The 22,006-nt window shown below is 38.1% G+C and overlaps 1 protein-coding gene across 2 annotated transcripts; it reads right to left on the reverse strand.

Annotated features, from left to right (window-relative positions):
* Positions 1-1,774: 1,774 nt before the first annotated feature.
* Positions 1,775-10,219, reverse strand: LOC121384249. 2 transcript variants are annotated; one of them, XM_041514537.1, is made up of 3 exons: positions 10,071-10,219; positions 5,129-5,246; positions 1,775-2,418 (listed from the first exon to the last, which is right to left on the reverse strand). In XM_041514537.1, exons 1-3 carry the CDS (start codon positions 10,174-10,176, stop codon positions 2,319-2,321), a joined length of 324 nt encoding a protein of 107 aa, XP_041370471.1. In that variant the 5' UTR covers positions 10,177-10,219; the 3' UTR covers positions 1,775-2,318. The 2 variants fall into 2 exon arrangements, with proteins under 2 accessions (XP_041370471.1, XP_041370472.1); XM_041514538.1 differs by lacking the exon at positions 10,071-10,219 and adding an exon at positions 7,201-7,355.
* Positions 10,220-22,006: the final 11,787 nt, after the last annotated feature.

A 22,006-nucleotide genomic window follows, 5' to 3' on the forward strand; every position in this document is an offset into this window, starting at 1 on the left:
CCTAAAAACTAAATCAGTCTTCAGGTTTACATTACAAATTATTTATTTTATAAAATATAACATGTTTTAAGGCATTCGTAATTCACACGAAACATGTCGTATACCCTCAGGATAATTCGGAATGTTTTCAAATTATTTTTAAGTCACTGGCATGAGCTACAACTGGCTGCTGTTAGATCCACATGTAATAGCGGAGCTAATTTTAATTAGATTGGCCGTTGGAATTATAATAATAATGTCGTACATTAGACAAAAATCGATATTGTGGTACTACAAGACATTATGATGTCCAAACATGCATTGTATACATATTCATATTCTAAGTAACAAAATGAAAGTGAAATGTATTTTTAATCATGTAAAACAAAATATATATTTATGACGAAAACCCTGTAAATGGCCATGAACTCAGAATAGTCCCTTTAATGCAACATAATGTAACATTTTTTTTATTTTTTTTATCACAGAAGTTAAAGTTTGTTTTGTTTAACGACACAACTGGCGCACATTGATTAATAAATCATCAGCTATTGGATGTCAAACATTTGGGAGTCGTAGTCATCAGAGGAAACCCGCTACATTTTTCTTAATGCAGCAAGGGATCTTTTATATGCACTTTCCCACAGACAGGAAAGCACATACCACTGCAGTTGTGATGCACTGGTTAGAACGAGAAAAAAACCCAATCAGTTGAATGGATCCACTGAGGAGATTCGATCCTGCGACGCAAACACCTTAGGCGAGCACTCAACCGACTGAGCTAAATCCTGCCCATTATCAAAGACAACGATATTGTTTTTCTTCTTCGTTTTTTGACATTGCAAAGATGGATGATGATGAGATGGATGGTGAAGCCGCAGTATTTCCATTTCGGTATGGAACTACTTGACAGGACTTGCTGTCAGTTGAGCTATCTCGGTATCACCCGAGCCCGGGGTACACGAAACCTGCAGTGCATGCCGGGTAATTAATTTCCATGTAGGGTCATACACACTGGAGACACCCGTAATCGCACCCGTAATCGCACCCTTGAAGTGAGTGAAACTTACATTTCCCCATCCTGTCTGTGGGATGATGCATATAAAAGATCTTTTGTTACTAATGAAAAAATGTAGCGCGTTTCCCCTCTATGACTTTGTCAAAAATGACCAATAGCCGATGATTAATAAATCAATGTGCTCTAGTGGTGTCATTAAAACAAAAAGAAGAAAAAGAAGTACATCTCCCAAATGAGCATAGATGTGGAGCCAACACTGGAATGAATGAAGGAAGGAAGGAAATGGTTTATTTAACGACGCACTCAGAACATTTTATTTTCGGTTATATGGCGTCAGACATATGGTTAAGGACCACACAGATGTAGAGAGAGGAAACCCGCTGTCATGGACTACTCTTTTCGAGTAGCAGCAAGGGATCTTTTATATGCATCATCCCACAGACAGGATAGTACATACCACGGCCTTTGTTACACCAGTTGTGGAACACTGGATGGAACGAGAAATAGCCCAATGGGCCCACCGACGGGGACACTGGAATCAAAAATCCCCCATTGCCTCAGGTGGAATACGAATCCGGTGGTATAACCACTACACCACCGAGGCCGGATAAATAATAATAATAATAATAATAATAATAATAATAATAAAACATTTAATAAAATTAATATACCGTTAATACAATGCCCCTTCGGTTGTTGGGGTGTTGTTTTCATAAGCACGTCCTTTTGAAATAACGCATTTACTGTTATGTAATTTACTGAAAACAAACGGTGGAATAAATGGAAGTAAAGTTTATTTTCATAATTAAATACAAGACACAATCAAATTAGCGACAACACTCTTCACCTCTTTCTTTCAAAAACCAGAACTTTAAAACTGTAATTTATAATATAGAATTTATTTAATGTGACATGAAATTGTTTTGGGTTTTTTAACAATCAATAGTTTCATTTTGAATATCATTAAACAATCATGAAATTGCTTTGGGTTTTTTAACAATCAATAGTTTCATTTTGAATATCATTAAACAATCATGTAAAATGTCAAACTTGTAAATAAAATTAAATAAAATTAAATAAATAAATACATAAATAAATAAATAAATAAATAAATAAATAAATAAATAAATAAATAAATTAAATTAAATTAAATTAAATTAAATTAAATTAATAAATGAATACAAATCAGTACTATTAAAGGTAGAGCATTGCTTATTGACTTTACTTGTGTAGTAATCTATTGCGAACAGTCATACACAATGTTTGTATTCATAAATGAAAGCGTCTTCATTTCGATTTTTTAAGTTACGCTGAACGCGATTTACTCGTCTTCACAATCTATTGAAAAGTCGCAGTTTTTCCCCGGGACAACGTGACAGCCAGGCCTCAGTCGCATAGATCCTCGATTGTACGGGCCAACTCTGAAAGAAAAGTTCATGGAAATATTGTTTTAAAAGGTAAACCATCAAAGCAGCTTCCCCTAGTTTCAGAGGTACATGCTATTTCTACCTTGTGTAAAATAGTCTCTGATTTTAATTTTAAATTACGCCAATATATTATATAGGAAGGGTCAACGGGAATAACCTATGATGTCCAAAGAGATCTTCATTATTATAATGGTCCTGTATGCCAAGGTCACGGTGACGCATTAAATTAAAAACCTATAATTATGATAGGACATTAAAAGTTGTTCGTAAATTATGCTTTCTCGTGCATAAATATTCCACGATTACTTTTAATAGTAAACGTTAAGATTAAAAAAAATATCACCTTACTAAAAATGTGACATCACAGGTTATTACGGTGCTCATATATTTGTATATATATTACGATTATCACTATTCCCTTCACTCTACCCAACCCCTAAACACACACACACACACACACACACACACACACACACACATCCCCCAAAAAGGTAAACAAAAAAATTCGGACGGCATTGGCCTCGATCAATATAAATTTCTTGGGTCCATAAAACCTGTTATTGCTCTCCCTCATGATTAATAGTTGATAAATATTATATATATATATGTGTGTGTGTGTGTGTGTGTGTGTGTGTGTGTGTGTGTGTGTGTGTTAAGCGACCACACAAAGGAGTAAACAAAATCAGCCGCTTAAGACAGGTGGCCGCTGAATACAGGTTTCTACTTTTAAAGTCTTTAAAAATAACTGTTGTTTTTCTTTCACTTTTTATCATCTACTAAATAAAATGCATATATGCATTATAGTTTGCTGTAAATCAACTTTCGATATCTTGCCTTCTTCAGAAATAATGAAATGTAACTGGAATATATTCATTTAACTGTTTGGAATTCATTCTCTCACGAGTTTGTTTTCTTTTTCCTTTTAATTATTTAATTATTACTTCATGTGGTTCATTGTTGTAGTAGATGAACCTACAAATATCACGCTTAGCCTACCCAGAAGTAAGTTGATGCATTCTGACAAGAACTTTATTTACACCCAGGCCGTAGTCTTCGGCATATGAGGATATACATACAGCAGTAAATATAATTGTAACAATATGGTGGGTGTTCATTAACGTACATAAATACAAAGATACACAAAATTACACAGAATATCAGCCAGAGGATTTGAAAGTATTCATAATTAGACTACAAAATATAGAAAGTTTTCTAAGGATACCAGCTTTCTTAGAGTTGAATAATTTATAAAATTTATATGCATGTATATTTGGTTTAGACTGACAGAAAGATGGTAAGTAACGATTTCTTTCATTCTTCAATAACATGCATGTAAATATATAATGAAACTCATCTCCGATATCCTAATTATTGCACAGTGGACATATTCTATTTTGTAGTGGTACATTTTTTTTCATCTGCCCGTTTCAATTGGAAGATTATGGTTTGACAATCTAAAACGTAATAATGGACACCAGTGTTTTCTGTCTATAGTTGTGAGGTATGTCTCAAATTCAACAGTATTTTTAAATAATTTATAATTTGAAGCTTTGGATCAGTTATTAATTGTAAGTATTGGTCAGTAAGTTTTGTATTAACATAAGTTTTCATCATGGAAGCATTAGTAATATCACCTAAAACATTTAACATACATAATCCATTTGTGATTAAAAACGTTAATTTAACATAATTCAGTAATAATGTGTACACCAATAATGACAACTTGGAGTGTTTTCCAGTGATTAGTCGATACCAGTATATGATAATTCTTAATTTTACTGTAATATATACCGGGTAACGTCCACGTTCTCCATATAGTATGAATGAATGAATGTTTAATGACACCCCAGTACGAAAAATTCATCGGCTATTGGGTGTCAAATTATTGTAAATCCATATATACAATGATGTAGATTTTGTCACAGGTAATAACTGGTTACATCATTTTTCAGTTGATGACAAATTTTCAAAACACCTAATTTCGCTGCCATATAATAGGACTGGTAAAACTATGCAGTCAAATAATTTTAGTTGGCACTGGATAGAAATATTATGACATCTGCCTTGTCGTAGAATGAATGAATGAATGTTTAACGACACCCCAGCATAAAAATACACATCGGCTATTGGGTCGTAGAATAAAAAAAACCCACATAGCCTTTTGTGCTTGTTTATATAACATGTTTCTTGCCTTAGTAAATCTATTCGATTTGTGAAACATAATACCAAGATATTTATAACTCTTCATTATCAAGCTTTGATTTTCCAAGGTAAAAAAAATTTTTCTAATCTTTCTTGTTGCCACTAAAGATTAATACTGTTGTCTTTTGACAATTTACTGTTAGTTTCCATTTCGTGCAATACGAATCAAATACATTCAGAGAGTTTTGCATATCTTGGTAATTATCTGCAAGGAAGGAAATGTTTTATTTAACGACGCATTCAACACATTTTATTTACGATTATATGGTGTCAGACCACACAGACATTGGGCTACTCTTTACGATTAGCAGCAAGTGATCTTTTATATGTACCATCCCACAGACAGGATAGTGTACACCACGACCTTTTTTACACGAGAGAGACGGATGGAGAGAGAGAGACGGATGGAGAGAAGAGAGGGGAGGAACATGAGAGAAATAAATAAATAAATAAAACCAGTACAGTAAGAGAAAGAGGAAAAAGTTTAGCCTCATTATGTTACCCGCAGCAATTGAGACCCCAGTAGCTGCATGAACACTTGAAGCAATCATCGGTGACTTTCTCCTCTCCTATTGTAAACACCTCACCACCACGACCAACACAGTGTGGGTTGGGACCACCTGAAAAAAGAAGTACATAATCCAACATTGGATGTATAATTATCTCTTACCTTGTTTTAGGATTTAAAAAAAAATAGAAGATTGTACTTTTTACGATTTTAATAAGAATATTATTTTCTGTACATGGGGGATATTTTTCCTTGGTGAATAGTTTATGGAAAGAGAATAATTTTTTTGGAATTGAATGAATAAATGAATGAATGGATGAATGAATGAATGAATGAATGAATGAATGAATAAATGAATGAATGAATGAATGAATGAATGAATGTACACCCTGGCACACAAATAGAGATCAGCTATTGGGTGTCAAACAAAGATAAGTATATAAAAATAATTATTTCCATTAAAAATACAAATTGTATAATTATGTAAAACACAGTGTAAAGATATGTGGGAAACGTACAATAGAATACAATACAAATATCAAATTTTGTACAATACAAAAATCAAGGTAAGTATATTTTAAAACTTTGTATGGAAATCAAAATGTTTTTAAAACTTCAAAATTAATTCTGGGTGGAATTTAAATGATTCAAAAACATTTCTGTTGCCAAATATATCGTTTCTCCTCGGCTTCCGATGATTACATTCCACCGAAATGTGGCGCACGTGTCAGTGTTAATTTTTTTGGTTTGTCAGACTATCGGAGACTGTAAACGTAATCGCATTTGTAAGACGTTTTAGTAAAAAGAAAGAAATGTTTTATTTAACAACGCACTCAACACATTTTATTTACGGTTATATGGCGTCAGACATATGGTTAAGGACCATACATATATTGAGAGAAAGAAAGAAATGTTTTATTTAACGACGCACTCAACACGTTTTATTTACAGTTATATGGCGTCAGACATATGGTTAAGGACCATACATATATTGAGAGAAAGAATGAAATGTTTTATTTAACGACGCACTCAACACATTTTATTTACGGTTATATGGCGTCAGACATATGGGTAAGGACCATACATATATTGAGAGAAAGAATGAAATGTTTTATTTAACGACGCACTCAACACATTTTATTTATAGTTATATGGTGTCAGACATATGGGTAAGGACCATACATATATTGAGAGAAAGAATGAAATGTTTTATTTAACGACGCACTCAACACATTTTATTTACGGTTATATGGCGTCAGACATATGGTTAAGGACCACACAGATTTTGAGAGGAAACCCGCTGTCGCCACTACATGGGCTACTCTTCCGATTAGCAGCAAGGGATCTTTTATTTGCGCTTCCCACAGGCAGGATAGCACAAACCATAGCCTTTGTTGAACCAGTTATGGATCACTGGTCGGTGCAAGTGGTTTACACCTACCCATTGAGCCTTGCGGAGCACTCACTCAGGGTTTGGAGTCCGTATCTGGATTAAAAATCCCATGTCTCGACTGGGATCCGAACCCAGTACCTACCAGCCTGTAGACCGATGGCCTGCCACGACGCCACCGAGGCCGGTACGTTTTAGTAAAGCCACAGTCCTATTTGACCATATTATAACACCATTTACTAATGATACAAAATAGAAAAACATCTTGAAGACTAATTAGTACTCTTTATACAAAATAATGTTATAAGTCGTTTTGTTGTTTTAAATGTGCATAACTTACGATTTTACTGCCCCACCCCAAAAAAATAAAAAACAAAACAAAACGAAACGAAAAAAACCGAAATTAAATAAATAAAAGAAAAAAACTAAACTAAACTAAACTAAACTAAACTAAACTAAACTACTCTAAACTAAATTAAATTAAGTAAATATTCGTTGCTTCCACTTCTCAAAAAACAGAAACATGTTACAGAAATAATGTTTTGTGAGACTCCTTTCTTTTAAACAATTTCTTTTTAACTATGATTCCTCACACATTATATCTAACCCTTACACTCCAAGTTTACTTCTTTTTTCTTTTTTAACTGTAACCTCAATTCCTTTACGGTGTACGTACCTGCGTCTTTGAGGCGATCTAAAAAGCAACTACCGTGGACTTCGACAAGACACACTCCTAAAAGCAAAGCCATCCACCGTGGATCCATGATGTACGGTCACTGGTAGCACGATTCTGTTTACAACACCAACTAAACTACGTTCTTATTTTATACCAATCCGTAACCTTATAATGTGTCGCACCAGGGGCGGATCCAGAAACATTTTTAGGGAGGACCAATGACAAAAGAGTACAAGAGCCAACTGGAAAAGGCCATCTCAATAACGTCAAAGTTTGTTTAACAACACCACTGGAGCACATTGATACAGTGTATACAGTGATTGCGGGATAAAAATAAATATACCAACACTGATATTCTAAACAAGAAAATGTATTTAATATGTACCAGTCATTTTAGTAATTGAAAAGGTTCTGTTAGTCGAAAAATATCTTAACAAAAAAGTTCGTTAAAGTTGTTTTGTTTTACATCACCACTAGAGCACACTGATTAATTAATCATCGGCTATTGGATGCCAAACATTTGGCAATTCTGACACGCAGTCATCAGAGGAAACCCTCTACATTTTCATACAGACAGGAAAGCACATACCACGGCCTTTCACCAGTCGTGGTGCACTGGTTGGAACGAGAAAAATACCATCAGTTGAATGGATCCACCGAGGTGGTTCGATCCTGCGACGCAAGCACCTCAAGCGAGCACTCAGCCGACTGATAAAAGTTTGCTATTTTAAATATAAAACTCGTATAGATTACCTACAAGTAGTAACCACATAGAAGCCCAGATGTGGCATATAAAAAGTGTTGCATTTACGAATTTTGTCATAATTAAATGGATTTTTTCCAATAGATAGCAGGAAATTGCCCCACATCCCGCTAACCACTCACATTCCAACTGCTTCCGCCGTGCCTACATAAAAACATTATTTAAGGGGCGGGGGCATAAGCTTTTTTCTTTATCCTTGGGTGGACTCGAACGCGATTTTTTAAATATCTAAAGAACAAAAGAGCAATGTTTTGGATGACAATTTGCAGCCGCTTTAAGTTAATAAATATACAACCAAACACGCGCGCGAATGATCACGCACATGTACATCTATGACCAGCCTATGTCCTATTTTAATTTTAAAATACATACTTTTAGCCTTTGGGAGAGGTTGTTTTTATTTGTTTACTTTCCGATGTTTTCCCTATCTCACAACACCCACCTCCACCGCGCTCCACCCCATCTCAGGCCCGTATCATATAACTACTAGTATTTAAAGACGTAGGACATATGATTAATGACTACATAGATACTTAGAGAGGAAGCCCGCTATTACTATTTTCGATTAATTAGCAGCAAGGGATCTTTTATAAGCACTATCACACAGACGGGATAGTACATACAGTTGTGGAGCACTGGCCGAAACGAAAAATAGCCTGATGGACTCATCGACAAGGATCGAAAGGACAACGTCCCGCCCCTTAAATCATTTTAAATTAAATCTCCTGCCCCCCATCGTGGTAAGTGTGATAATGATTGTAATCACAATAATCAAAACACTTCTGAATTAATGCATGTAACACGAACTCCGAGACAGGCGTGGGCTTATATTCTGTTGTCGTCAATCTCCGTGCTTCTACGTGACAACATCCGTGGACACGCGGCGACATGCGGGAACTTCATGCAGATATAATAGAGGTATAATTCAAATTGTTCACGATGCCGTTATCTACATGCATGAGGGTGAAATTATATAACTATTAAACCAAGGCGGGCCCAAGGAATATTTTGGGGGAGGACTTTAGAAGAACAAAAGAGACCAACTCCCAGAAAAGGACACTTCAGTGATAATTGTAAACAAATTCAAAGAGGGGGACAGGCTCCTGTTCCCATTCCTGGATCCGCCCTTGTTAAATATCAGGAGGGGAGAAACTAATACCAGGGAATGACGTGGGGGCGTCCTCCGACCATCCACTTTGGTGGTGTATTGCACCTTACCAACATTGTCCCTGTTACTATTCAAAAAAAGTAGGGGAACCTGAAATATTAATGTTAATATCAACTATTAAACCGAACATACGTTTTGGCCACAGACATCCTAACAAAGAACATTCAGGTCTGTTTATCAACACACCGAAACACATTCCATATTCCGCATGCATCACGCAGTTGCCCCGTACACGCGCGTGGGGTGTCATTCTCGATTTTGACAATTTCCAGGAAGGTCCATTAATCACTGGAACATTATTTTTGTCAATCTTTTTCATTCTGTTGATCATACAGTTGTTACTGTTTTGTTTTAGTCATTTTTATTGTTTGAATTTGCGATTTACTGATAAAAAAAACCCCGTCAACTTTAAAATTTCACTTCTGACCCCAATCGTCCTTCAAGATCTTTGGTGGTCATAAAACCTACTGTAATACTGAACTACCGGTTGTAATGTATGCCCAATTATTTCACTATTATCATATAACCATTCCCCACAGATTAATATATTAAGTTTGGCAATTGTAAATTCTTATTAGAGTTCCCCTACTGTTTGTGAAGAGTATATATTACGGTTACCGTATATTACGGTTTAGTGGATAAGATCGTATTCCCGTCAGCACTCGGCACACATCCATCCGCTTTTTGGGATCAATCCCCGTCAGTGGACCCATTGGGCAATTTCTCGCTCCAACAAGTGCACCACGACTGGTATATCAAAGGCCGTGGTATGTGTTATTCTTGCTGCCAATCGAAAAGAGTAGCCCATGAAGTGGCAACAGCGGGTTTCCTCTCAATATCTGTGTGGTCCTTAACCATATGTCTGACGCCATATAACCGTAAATAAAATATGTTGAGTGCGTCGTTAAATAAACATTTTACAAATAATCAACTACTTACTTCTATCCACGCAACATTTGCAAGAAATATTGGAACAGAACAGTAGTTGAATGTCATCATTAGATAGTATTAGATCCATGCATAGATATTTTATATTTATAAACATTTAAAATAAATATGCTTATAAATAAAACTACATTCAGATGAATGTGCGTTGTATCGCTTTGACATCAATACGCAAATTATATCAAATCATTGTTGACGTCACGTCAAAGGAATGTTGACGTTTTTATGGTAACGGCTTCGGCAATTTTTGTGGAAAAAAAAAATCGATCCCTATTATACAAGGTGTTTTTTTTGCTCGGCCCACATGCATGCTAGTTTTTGAAAAACCCTCTCTTTTCTGTATAGGCATGTATATTTATCATCCCCACCTCCCCTGCGTGTGCTGTAACCTCACCGTGGTGCAGGGGTGTAACATTCTCTTTGAGAATGGCCAATACAGCACAAAATTGAAGTTTTGAGTAAAATTCAGTATCCGTAAAATTCTGTGATATTTGTGTTTTTGCACAGTTCTTTACACTGTTTTTGTTTAAGTCTTGAATTTTTATATTGATGTTGATCATCACTTTATTTATTTGCATTACCATAGTTTGACACCCAATAGCCGATGTATTTTTCGTGCTGGGGTGTCGTTAAACATTCATTCAGTCATTCATTCATCCCCACCCATGCCACAAGCACATTCACTGATTTAAAATGTACTCCCACAGATTCGTGTTTACTCACTTAGTCATATTCAGGCATGACGGGAGCGAATGAACATTGAAGGAGCTGACTGAGATTGAGTGCGTGAAGGAGCTGACTGAGATTGAGTGCGTGATGGAGCTGACTGAGACTGAGTGCGTGAAGGAGCTGACTGAGATTGAGTGCGTGAAGGAGCTGACTGAGATTGACTGAGAATGAGTGCGTGAAGGAGCTGACTGATATTGAGTGCGTGAAGGAGCTGACTGAGATTGAGTCCGTGAAGGAGCTGAGATTGAGTCCGTGAAGGAGCTGACTGAGATTGAGTCCGTGAAGGAGCTGACAGACTGAGTACGTGAATTAGCCAAGTTTTTCCGGAAATTTTGAAAACTTGACATTCTGAAAAGCAATTTATTGCATTTTACAAGTAAAATTCAGCATAATAAATGCTGGTAAATACAATACTTTTTAAAGGTATATTGTCACAGACCACTGACCTATTTAATGGTCTAACAAAGTATTACCTAAATGTACTTTATTCAACCATCTTTATAACCACCATACTCCATTTATTAATGATATTTTGTAAAAATAATTGAATTATGGCAATGGTCCATAATTCACAAACTAAAATTGCCGAGAGGGTTGACATGAATTTCACTCCATTATGGTTCATTTAAGGTGATGCGATAGCTAGATTTGGTTTCCAACAATTAATGTAATTTTTATTTATTATCCTTTTTTTTTTTTAGAGAAATAAGGTCCTTAAATCCGTGACAGTATGCCTTTAAATGCATTTTTCACGACATATAATGTTTGTATACTTTTATATATGTTGAAATACATATACATGTATAGTTCAAGTTCTTTATTGCTTTAAGTTTTTACAACTTATCAGCATAATACAATTGGTCCATTGGTCCAGGTGTTAACGTGTACATCAGAGCAAGCTCTTGTAGCACACGTCTGTCATGGGCACGGGTGCCGGCGGACAGGAAAGGTGGGGGGTGGGGGGGGGGGGGGGGGGGGGGGGGGGGTGGGGTGGGGGGGGGGGGGGGGGGGGTAGGAGAAGGGACCGCCTACGCTAACTGGCGCAAGGAAGCGCCAACCGCCAGGTCGGAGCCGGTAGCAGGCGGGGTGATAATATAATTGGCAATTGGCAAAGGAGCTAACGTGCACGTTCAGAGCAAGCTGTTGTAGCACACGCCAGGACAGGAAAAGATGGGGGGGGGGGGGGTGAAGGAGGGACCGCCTGCACTGGCAGCTGCAAGGGAGCACCAGCAGCCCAATCGAGGTTGGTAGCAGGCGGAGGGTAATATGGTGCTATGTAATTTGGAATGTCCCGTAGGATTAAGCCAAAGGGAAACGGTGCGCATTTTAGTGAAGGAAATTTGGCGCAATTTTGATGGTCGTTCAAAATGAAAAAGGTGGGGAGCTACATATAGGTTTGAATTTAGTAGGTCGAGAGTAGCTCGTTATTAAGACCTCGTTGATGCTGGGGTGTCTCCCTAGGTTGCCCGTAGGGCCCTTAGAAAGGGCCTGATCTCTTTTGATCGTGGCATGACAACCCAGGGGAGACTCGAGCAATTGTGTACATGTCGTTGTTGTTTTGGTTTTCCTCTTCCGATTTCCAGTGCCCAAGAAGTCATACCAGCAGTAAGGATATTTGGGGTTGGGTGGAGGAGGCCGGTATTCTTTTGTCCAGCTTCCTCCTGGTGCAATGCAATTGTGTACTCGAAGGCGGTTTTCTTTTGTCCGACTCCTTATTAGAGTACGTGCTGGGCCATTATTTTTGGGGGGCGGATGCATTGTTATTATTAGTCAATTGCATCCTGATTGATTGATTTCAACTTATTTTCGTGCTTATATCCAATTAAGGTTCAAGCACGCTGTCTTGGGCACACACCTTTGCTATCTGGGCTGCCTGTCCAGGACAGTGGGTTAGTTGTTAGTTTGTTAGTGGTAGTGAGAGAGAAGAGGGTGTAGTGGCCTTACACCTACCCATTGAGCCCTTAAGAGCTCGCTCTGGGTTGGAGCCGGTACCGGGCTGCGTACCCTGTACCTACCAGCCTGCAGTCCGATGGCTTAACCACTGCGCCATCGAGGCCGGTAATGCATCCTGCACCGAGTGTTGAGTGTGTGCATGCCGTAGACGTGTGTGCCTATTTGTTGTGTTATGGTTGTTCCTACTGTCCTGAGTCCCTAATCTATGAATACAACGGCCGATCAAAGCCACCCATCCCCCTCTCTCTTTGAATTGCAATAGTGAATGCAAGGGGGGGGGGGGGGTATTAGACTAACCTAGCTATCTAGTTTGAAGGGAGTTTCCCTTATAGTGTAGGTGCTGGTTAAAAAAGCCTAATGCTTAGCATAGTAATTTAAGGTAGTAGGTACTGTTCATTAGGCAGACCATTTCTCCGTCTGACTGTCGACTTTTTTTTTTCGTGACTCGTATGACGGCCATTCTGCAGAACGCCATGGTTGTTCGCGTTTAGTCTCTACATGTCCGAGACTGTCCTAGCAGCACTGGAAGATTAACCGCCCCACTCTAAGAAGAAATAGGAAGCGGGGTCGGCCCCTACTACTCTTTTTCTAGACTTTACTTTGCTTTATAGTGATACCATCTCGTATCCTCCGGAGTCGGGCCCGTCCGCACCACTATACCAACCCATGACGACTGGACTATACCCTAGTCTGATACTCTCTCTCGTTCAGACGGATCCGGCTTCTCAAAATCTGTATTTCAGCACAGCACTACACCTTCAACGTCTATCGACTGTCAATCTAGGGGTTTCTTGACGGGATGCAACCCATCTCGTCCCTTTAAGCTGTGCACCCAAACGGCCTTAACGAGGCCACTCGCGTGAACATATCGATCGGACTTTAAACTTTTAGATCTGCGTTCAAAATTTTATGTCGAAATTACTTCTGGTTTTTTAATATTATTAAATAGTCCGATCCTCTCTTCTTTCTCTTATTTAATTTTGGACTGTCCTTCTAAAATGCTCCAAATTATATAAATATTCGGCCGAGCAGTCAATTCTATTTTATTTTTGGCTTGTAACCTTTTTTTTATTTTATATTTAATCTATAATTTTTTTTACTAATTGCTATTTTCAAAATTCTGCCCATCATGGTCCAGTTAAGGTGATGCAATAGCTAGATTTGGTTTCCAAAAATTAATGTAATTTTCAGTTATTATCCATTTTTAGAGAAATAAGGTCCTTAAATCCGTGACAGTATGCCTTTAAATACTACCTTAAAATTCACTCCTTTGGACATGAGCGTCCAGTACAGGAACTCATACCAGTAGCAGAGGCAGCAGGCCAAGCCTTCAAATCAAATAAAAACCTTGGTGACTCCTTTGCCACCGCAGCTTATGAAATAAAATCAGAAGTAGGAATCGATGATATACCAGTGGCAGTACACACTCTCAATCAACCAGTCTACTGCCACACATCTTACCTAATTAAACTAGCTACAGATAAAACTCCTTTCCCACCTTTAAAAAAAATCCTATTCGAAGCATCCGCCAATGAAAATTATCCAGATCACACCCACATCTTCACGGATGGCTCTAAAAACCCAGATAAAGGCAGGGTTGCCTATTCAATAGTCGAAGAAAAAATCTCCAAACATCCTAAAGTAGTTAAATTTGCAAGGCTGTCAGATAACCTATCAGTATATACAGCAGAACTGACAGCCATTCTAGAAGCACTAATCTGGATTAAGACTCAAAAATATACTGAGTGTAATTTTCTCAGATAGTCTCAGCTCTATTCAGTCTCTACAAATCAGTCGATCCACCAGACCAGATATCTTATCAGCTATACACCAAGAACTAAATGAAATAAACGAACTAAACCTAGCAGTTACTTTAGAATGGGTCCCAGCTCACGTAGGAATGATAGGCAGTGAAGTAGCGGACTATGGAGCCAAAAACACTTTCAATAAACAACACTAATATGATCAAAACCATTCCACTAGACATCACCGAACTTATATCTACAGCAAAAAAAACCCAACACTACACCAATAAATGGCAAGAAAACTGGGACCAAACACAAAACATATGGCACTATAATATTAAACCCACAGTTAACTCGCTAAGACTTAAACACCTAAACTCCTACATAGATAAAACCATCATTAAACTAAGAATAGGCAACTCAATGGCACTAAATAACTGTTCATATAAAATTACTAAAAGCTCACCTAACTGTAACTGCGGCACCCCAGAAGATATGAAACATTATATTTTTGATTGCACGCTGTACAATAACCATAGAAAATTATTCCAATATATTCTTACTAAAGACAACCCTGCCATCATAATTACCCCCAAAACCCTACTCCTCCCAGATAAAAACATTAAGAACGAAATATTTACAGCTCTCTTCCATTTCGTACAGTCCACCAAACCTAAACTCTAAACTCATGTTTATGGGGCACTTGTTTAGCTAACTGTTTTTGCCCCACCCTGCCTGTACGTCCCTTGGCGCGGAGCAGCGACCATACGCACTCGACCAACGACCACGCACTCCAAACCAAGGAATCAACGGCAGGGTGTAGCTTGACCGAATAAACCACTTAATAATGTGATGACTGACGTCACAAATTGCAAGTCCCAACTAGCTGGCACCCCTTTGAGGCGGGTGAGCGACGCTAGGAACTCGACCCGACTATGCACCACAAATCAAAGGAGTGTCGAAGGAAGGGACTAACATAAATAAAAAAAAAAAAAAAATAAAAAACCCACAAAGATAGCTACGGCCCAAAACTTCACCCTGCCCGTATGTTGTAGGTGAGGTGCGGCGACCATACGCACTCGACCACGACTACGCACACCAAACTCACGGACCAACGGCAGGGAGTATCCTGGGCACTAATTAAATCAATAACTAAAACTATTTAAATAACATATATATAGCTGTACTTAAAACAATTTGAACATTTTTTATGGTAAATATAATCAGTGCACTTGATTGGCAATTGGTATATTACACTTTCAAATGTTTTGGTGGCCCTTAAAAGGGCCGTATCAACACTAACGTGGCCTGATAGTGTTGCGAATGCGAAAGAAATACTATCGCATTCCACTGACATTGAAGTGGACCCAGTCATCTAGGCAATCTTCTGGATAACGAGTGGACAGAGGCACCAGGTTGCGCCCTATGGCCCTCTTCAAACCCCGATTCACGGCATTTCTTAATGAATCTCTACCACGCACACACTCTCCACACCTCCAGATAACAGTCGTTGACGTAGCGCCAACAGACGGTCAACTATATCCTTGGGGACGGTATCCGGAGCAATATCATTTCCGCCAAGGTGTATTATCACCAAAGACGGATTATAATTTGCCACAGCCCGGACCATCTCTTCCGGTACGCGATCAGTGATCGCATACCCCACCGGCCAAAAACCCGGCACTGAGCAGAAACACACATATCTCCACGGGTGTGTTGCCCCAACCGCTTAACGTAACTACTTCCAAAAATAGCCACTCTCGTCATTATGAATGCAACATAATACAATTTACAACAAAATAATAAATATATACAGGATATGTACAGGATTATGGTGGAGAGTGATTTAATAAATAATAATAATAATAATAATAATAATGAATAAATTAAGGTCTATTGACTTATATTATTTAATACATATTATAAGTATATTAAGTATATAAAACACCAGTCATCAAATTGTTGGATCAAATGAAATAATTACTTACAATGAAGAACTACGATTCAATCAACAATTCGTTACAATTACAATCGCAAATAGTAGCAAACACAATGAAACAAAATTGATCAGTTTGCAATGTATATATTAGTTTTAATTTACTATGTAGGACGTTGTAGACCTATTTTAAAAAAGAAATTAGCTGAAATGACTCTTTTGGTAGCGATTTTACATCAGTTCGAGAAAAGCTCAATACCCAAGGGGCAAAATGGAAAAATGGACCCGGCGTGCTGTAAACGGTTTTCCACCTAAAATGGCTATTTCAATGAAATAAATATTAGGAATCACAACCTAGGTGGACAACACCTTGCCAACAAGCTACCATGGAAATTTGTTATTTCTAAAAACGCTGTTAAGAAGTAATGATGCGAGACAAACTTTTATTTTAGACGGCATTTTTATCACAAAACTTCAGTTCTCTGATTTTTTTTTCAAAAGTTGGTTAAGTGTTTTACTTAGGGTCTGCGCCTTTAAACCATTGATTCCATATGGATTTTTTCCCAAGATTCCGATGTGTGCAAAAACCGAATTTTGATAAACTGTGTCCAAACTCATGACCCCGTGTACTCGGACACACCACAACATCCGGGGATTGACATCCTGGGCAGGGTCAACATGAAAACTGCCTTATCTACATATTGGCATTAAAATGTTGGAGGGCGATTTGGATACGTTTGGCATCGAATTAAGGGAAAACAATTCAAGAAAAGGGACACTTTACATGAACATTTTTCACTGAACTCGTCTCATCAAATGAATCATGTTTTCTCTTCCTTGTATCCAAGATGGCCGCCATTATGCGTTCAGACATTCGAAAAAGAAAGAAAAACTGTGAAATTTTGACTATTGGGATTATCACTAAATAATTTCATTTCAAATCTCGTTCCATATCTTTAGTCCTATATATCCATAACTGCAATAGTATTAAGTTAGCAGTTAACGAGGCTGAAAATTGAATTCTTTGATAAAAAATATGGGGGGTTTTGAAAAAAAAGTGTTTTGGAAGCATGGGTACTACAAAAATTAATCTTAGGGTGTGAAATACGGACCACCTATAGTGCTTCCCCATCACACTACTCCATGAATATTATTTTCTGTAGGGAAGCAGGCTTTTTGGACATAACAAAAAACACTTATTTTTGTGTCAATTAAACACCCCAATCTGCCGATAACGCAGTGCAATGCAATGCAAAAAGACTTGTAAAAATACCAGAGTAAGAAACTTTGCGGCCCCAGCTATATAGGAAAGGACGATAGCATTAATACATGGATCATATAGAATAGCCTCTATTAGAAATTAGCACATTTTGAGAAAAATTACGTTGAGTTTTTTCCCAGCATCCGGCGGTTCCGTATGGCTGATGACCCTGTCTTGTTGTTTGTGAACCCAAAGATGTGACTCCAGCTGAGTAAACTTATATGCACATGCCAGGTCCTGGCAATCATAGAATTTGTACAAAGGGCCACTCTATGCTTTATCAAAATTGAAAATTAGTATATAAAAATGTGATCCAGCACGTATATAAATATAGGTGGGGTGAGCGGATCTAGCGAGGCTGTATCGCCTCTTTTGGTAGCGATTTTGGTCAGTTCTAGAAAAGCTCAATAGCCAAGGGGCAAAATGGAAAAACGGACCCGGCGTGCTGTAAACGGTTTTCCACCTAAAATCATATCTACATATATCTAGGATCACAACCTAGGTGGACAACCTTGCCAACAAGCTACTGGAAATTTGTTATTCGCTGTTAAATATGATGCCCCTTTTTCCATTTACCCAGTAGTCCGTCTCAGATTTTTGTTTCTCTTTTTGGAAAGTGTTTACTTTATGTTTGAACTTGATTCCATATGGATTTTTTCCCAAGGATTCCGATTGTGCAAAACCGAATTTTGATAAATTGTGTCCAACATGACCCCTCGAACACCCCCCCCCCTCCATTGTTTTGCTGGGGGGGGGGGGGGGGTCAACATAAAAAATTACTTATATATGTAAATGTTGGTCGATTTGGATACGTTTTGCATCGACTTATATCAATTCAAGAATGGCCAATTCAGTCAAATAATTGTCAAAATCCAAGATGGCCGCCATTATGCTCACCATTCAAAATGGCTTCGAAAATGGTGAAATTTTCTAATGGTTTCACTAAATCCATTTCAAATCTCGTTAATATCTTTATCTTATATATCCATTGCAATAGTATTGTTGCAGTTAACTGAAAACATATAATTGTGGGGGGTTTTGACTAAAAATGGGTACTACAAAAATGAAATGACCACCTATAGTGCTTCCCAGCCTCCATGAATATTATTTTATGTGTTTTTGGACATAACAAAAAACACTATTTTTGTGTCAATTAAAAACCCCAATCTGCCTAGAAATAAATAACTTGTAGTAAATACCAGAGTAAGAAACTGGCGTTCCCTGTGGAAAGGACGATAGATTAATAATATGGATCATATATAGCCTCTATTAGAAATTAGCGAGAAAAATTAGGCAGAGTTACGTCCCCTCCGGCGGTTCCGTATGGCTGATGACCACAGTTGTTTGTGAATCTTCAGCTGAGATTTATGCATGCCAGCCCCTGGCATCATAAATGACCCCACCTATGCTTTAAAAATAAAAAATTATACAGGTGAACATTAAGTTGATGAAATTGCGTTTTGTTGTAACTGACCATGTGTTAAATATAGGTGATGAATCTAGCGAGGTGTCGCCCACCCTGATTGTGTTGGTTTTCTTGCATGGAAGGGGCGGGACATAGCCCAGTGGTAAAGCGTTCGTTTGATGCACGGTCGGTCCAGGATCGATCCCTGTCGGTGGACCCATTGGGCTATGTCTCTTTCCAGCCAGTGCTCCACAACTGTCTATGGGATGGTGCATATAAACGATCCCTTGCTGCTAATCGAAAAGAGTAGCCCATGAAGTGGCGACAGCGGGTTTCCTATCTCAATATCTATGTGGTCCTTAACCATGTGTCCGACGCCTTATAACCGTAAATACAATGTGTTGAGTGCCTCGTTAAATAAACAATTTCCCTCCTTGTAGTCTTGTTGACGACTACTATTTCATACTAAATAAATTTTCTTATTTAGAATACCAGTGTCTGTATATTGCATGTTTTTTTTTTTGTTTTTTTTTTTTGTTTTTTTTATCAAAGCTGCAATCTCGCCTCACATTAATTATCATAATTTCATTTAAACATACAAACACACAGATTAAAGGAATTGTGTGTGACAGTAACACAGTTGTAATAGTTACTTAGATAACAGAAACATATTTTTATAGTGCATCCCACTGGGAACGCATTTTTTTATACTATGAAATGTACAGACACTGCAATAGCCGGAAATGCAAACACAAAATTCCTTTGTATATTTAGGGAGGGGTAAATATTTTATTAATGTCAATTCCTCTTTTTCCTGGTTTCCAGCCAAGACAAAGAGTGGCTATAGTCTTGACCACGCCATCTATAATGCGACTACCGTTACCATGCGTATGACCATATTATGAAATTTTTTATCCCCATACTAGCTCGTCCTTGACTGCATGTCGTTATGGTGCTATGGTGCTATAAATGAGAATTACAATTACCATTGGGACAAAATACAGTACCATTATACAAGAAATAGATGATGGTGGGTTCGTTCCCTTCCCCCCGCCCCGAAACCCAACCTCCGCACACGCACCTGCCATGTCATCTCAGCCCGTACGATATCACATAACCATTGGTATTTAAAGGGACATACACTAGTTTCTAAAAACGCACGTTCGTCTAAGAAGTAATGATTAGTGACGGTATTCCCCTGTTTAAACATAACAGACTTTAGCTTCTCTATATGTTATAACCTTATTCAAATGTGTGTTGCAGTTTTTTAGGTTAACTAAACTTAGTGTCCATTTTAACCGGCTGAAACTAGGGTCTGCGCCTTTAATGAGCCATTGAAAGATAAACACGATATCACAGAAATCAACTCAAAGGAAATCTCCTGCCCCCCATCGTGGTAAGCATGGTAACGACTGTAATCAAAACACTTCTGAATTAATGCATATAACACGAACTCCGAGACGGCGTGTACTTATATTATGTTGTCGTCTATCTCCATGCTTCTCCGTGACAACATCCGGGGATACACGGCGACATCCGGGAACTCCATGCAGATATAATAGAGGTATAATTCAAATTGCTCAATATGCCGTTAACTACATGCATGGGCATTACATTCAATCATCATTGAGGGCTGACCCAGGAAATATGTTTGGGAGGGGGTTAAGGGAAAACGAGCACATGGAACATCTCCCAGTAAAGGACACTTCAATGAACATTTTTCACTGAACTCGTCTCATCATGGATAGGACTGATCATTAAGAAAATCTTCTTTTCCTTGTATCCAAATCAGTTTGAAATCAAATAGGAACAATACAGCAACTGTCTGTGTGACTTTCGTAGATGAATTCAGTGAAAAAGAAAGAAAACTATGAATTTTGACAACTATTTTGTATTATGATCTGAAATAATTTCATGTTATCTAACATTGTTCTAGTGGGGGCGAGATATAGCCCAGTGGTAAAGCGCTCACTTGATGCGCAGTCGATTTGGGATCGATCCCCGTGAGTAGGCCCATTGGGCTATTTCTCGATCCAGCCAGTACACCACGACTGGTATATCAAAGGTCGTGGTATGTGCTATCCTGTCTATGGGATGGTGCATATAAAATATCCCTTGCTGCTAATCGAAAAGAAAAGTCCATGAAGTGGCGACAGCGAGTTTCCTCTCTCAATATCTGTGTGGTCCTTAACCGTATGTCCGACGCCATATAACCGTAAATAAACTGTGTTGAGTGCGTCGCTATATAAACCATTTCATTTCCTTTCTTCCTGTTGTAGTATGTAAAATTGAATTCTTTGACACCAAAAATATTTGTTTTGGAGGTATTTGAGGACATGCTCTCTCAAGAAAATGTTTAATTTTAGGTGTTGAAATACGGCAGGCCCAGCCTTCCGAAAACAGTGATAGGGAAACGTCGGGAGGATGGCCATCACACTACCCTGTTCCGTGGACCCCATAGGCGTACGGGCTCCTATTTCTGTAGGGGGGCAGGCTGGCTTTTGCCCGAATTAAACGAAAATGCCCGAATCTGAATAACAACACTTATTTATATTAGCATTGCTACCAAAAAGGGACCTCATTCACTAAACTCTCGCAACTTTGCGATATCGCAGTGCAATGCAAAAAGACTTGCAAAGAGGATGCTTTGTTGTCTAGCAGTGATTAAGAGAGCTTTGTTAATTAGGCCCCAGCTATATAGGGCTGGTAACGAATAACTACGCATTTCTACATGGACTACAACTAATTCTGATGGTAGAATGATGGAAATACATGATTTAAAAAAGTCTCAAGTTAGCACATTTTGCCCGAATACCTCTATCATTTTTGCCCGAATTTAAGTTTTTTCTCCAGCATTAGGGGGCAGTTGCTACACTTCCCCCTGGCCCCTGTCTTGTACGC

This window comes from Gigantopelta aegis, chromosome 10 (assembly GCF_016097555.1).
Source record: "Gigantopelta aegis isolate Gae_Host chromosome 10, Gae_host_genome, whole genome shotgun sequence".
Classification (NCBI taxonomy): domain Eukaryota; kingdom Metazoa; phylum Mollusca; class Gastropoda; order Neomphalida; family Peltospiridae; genus Gigantopelta; species Gigantopelta aegis.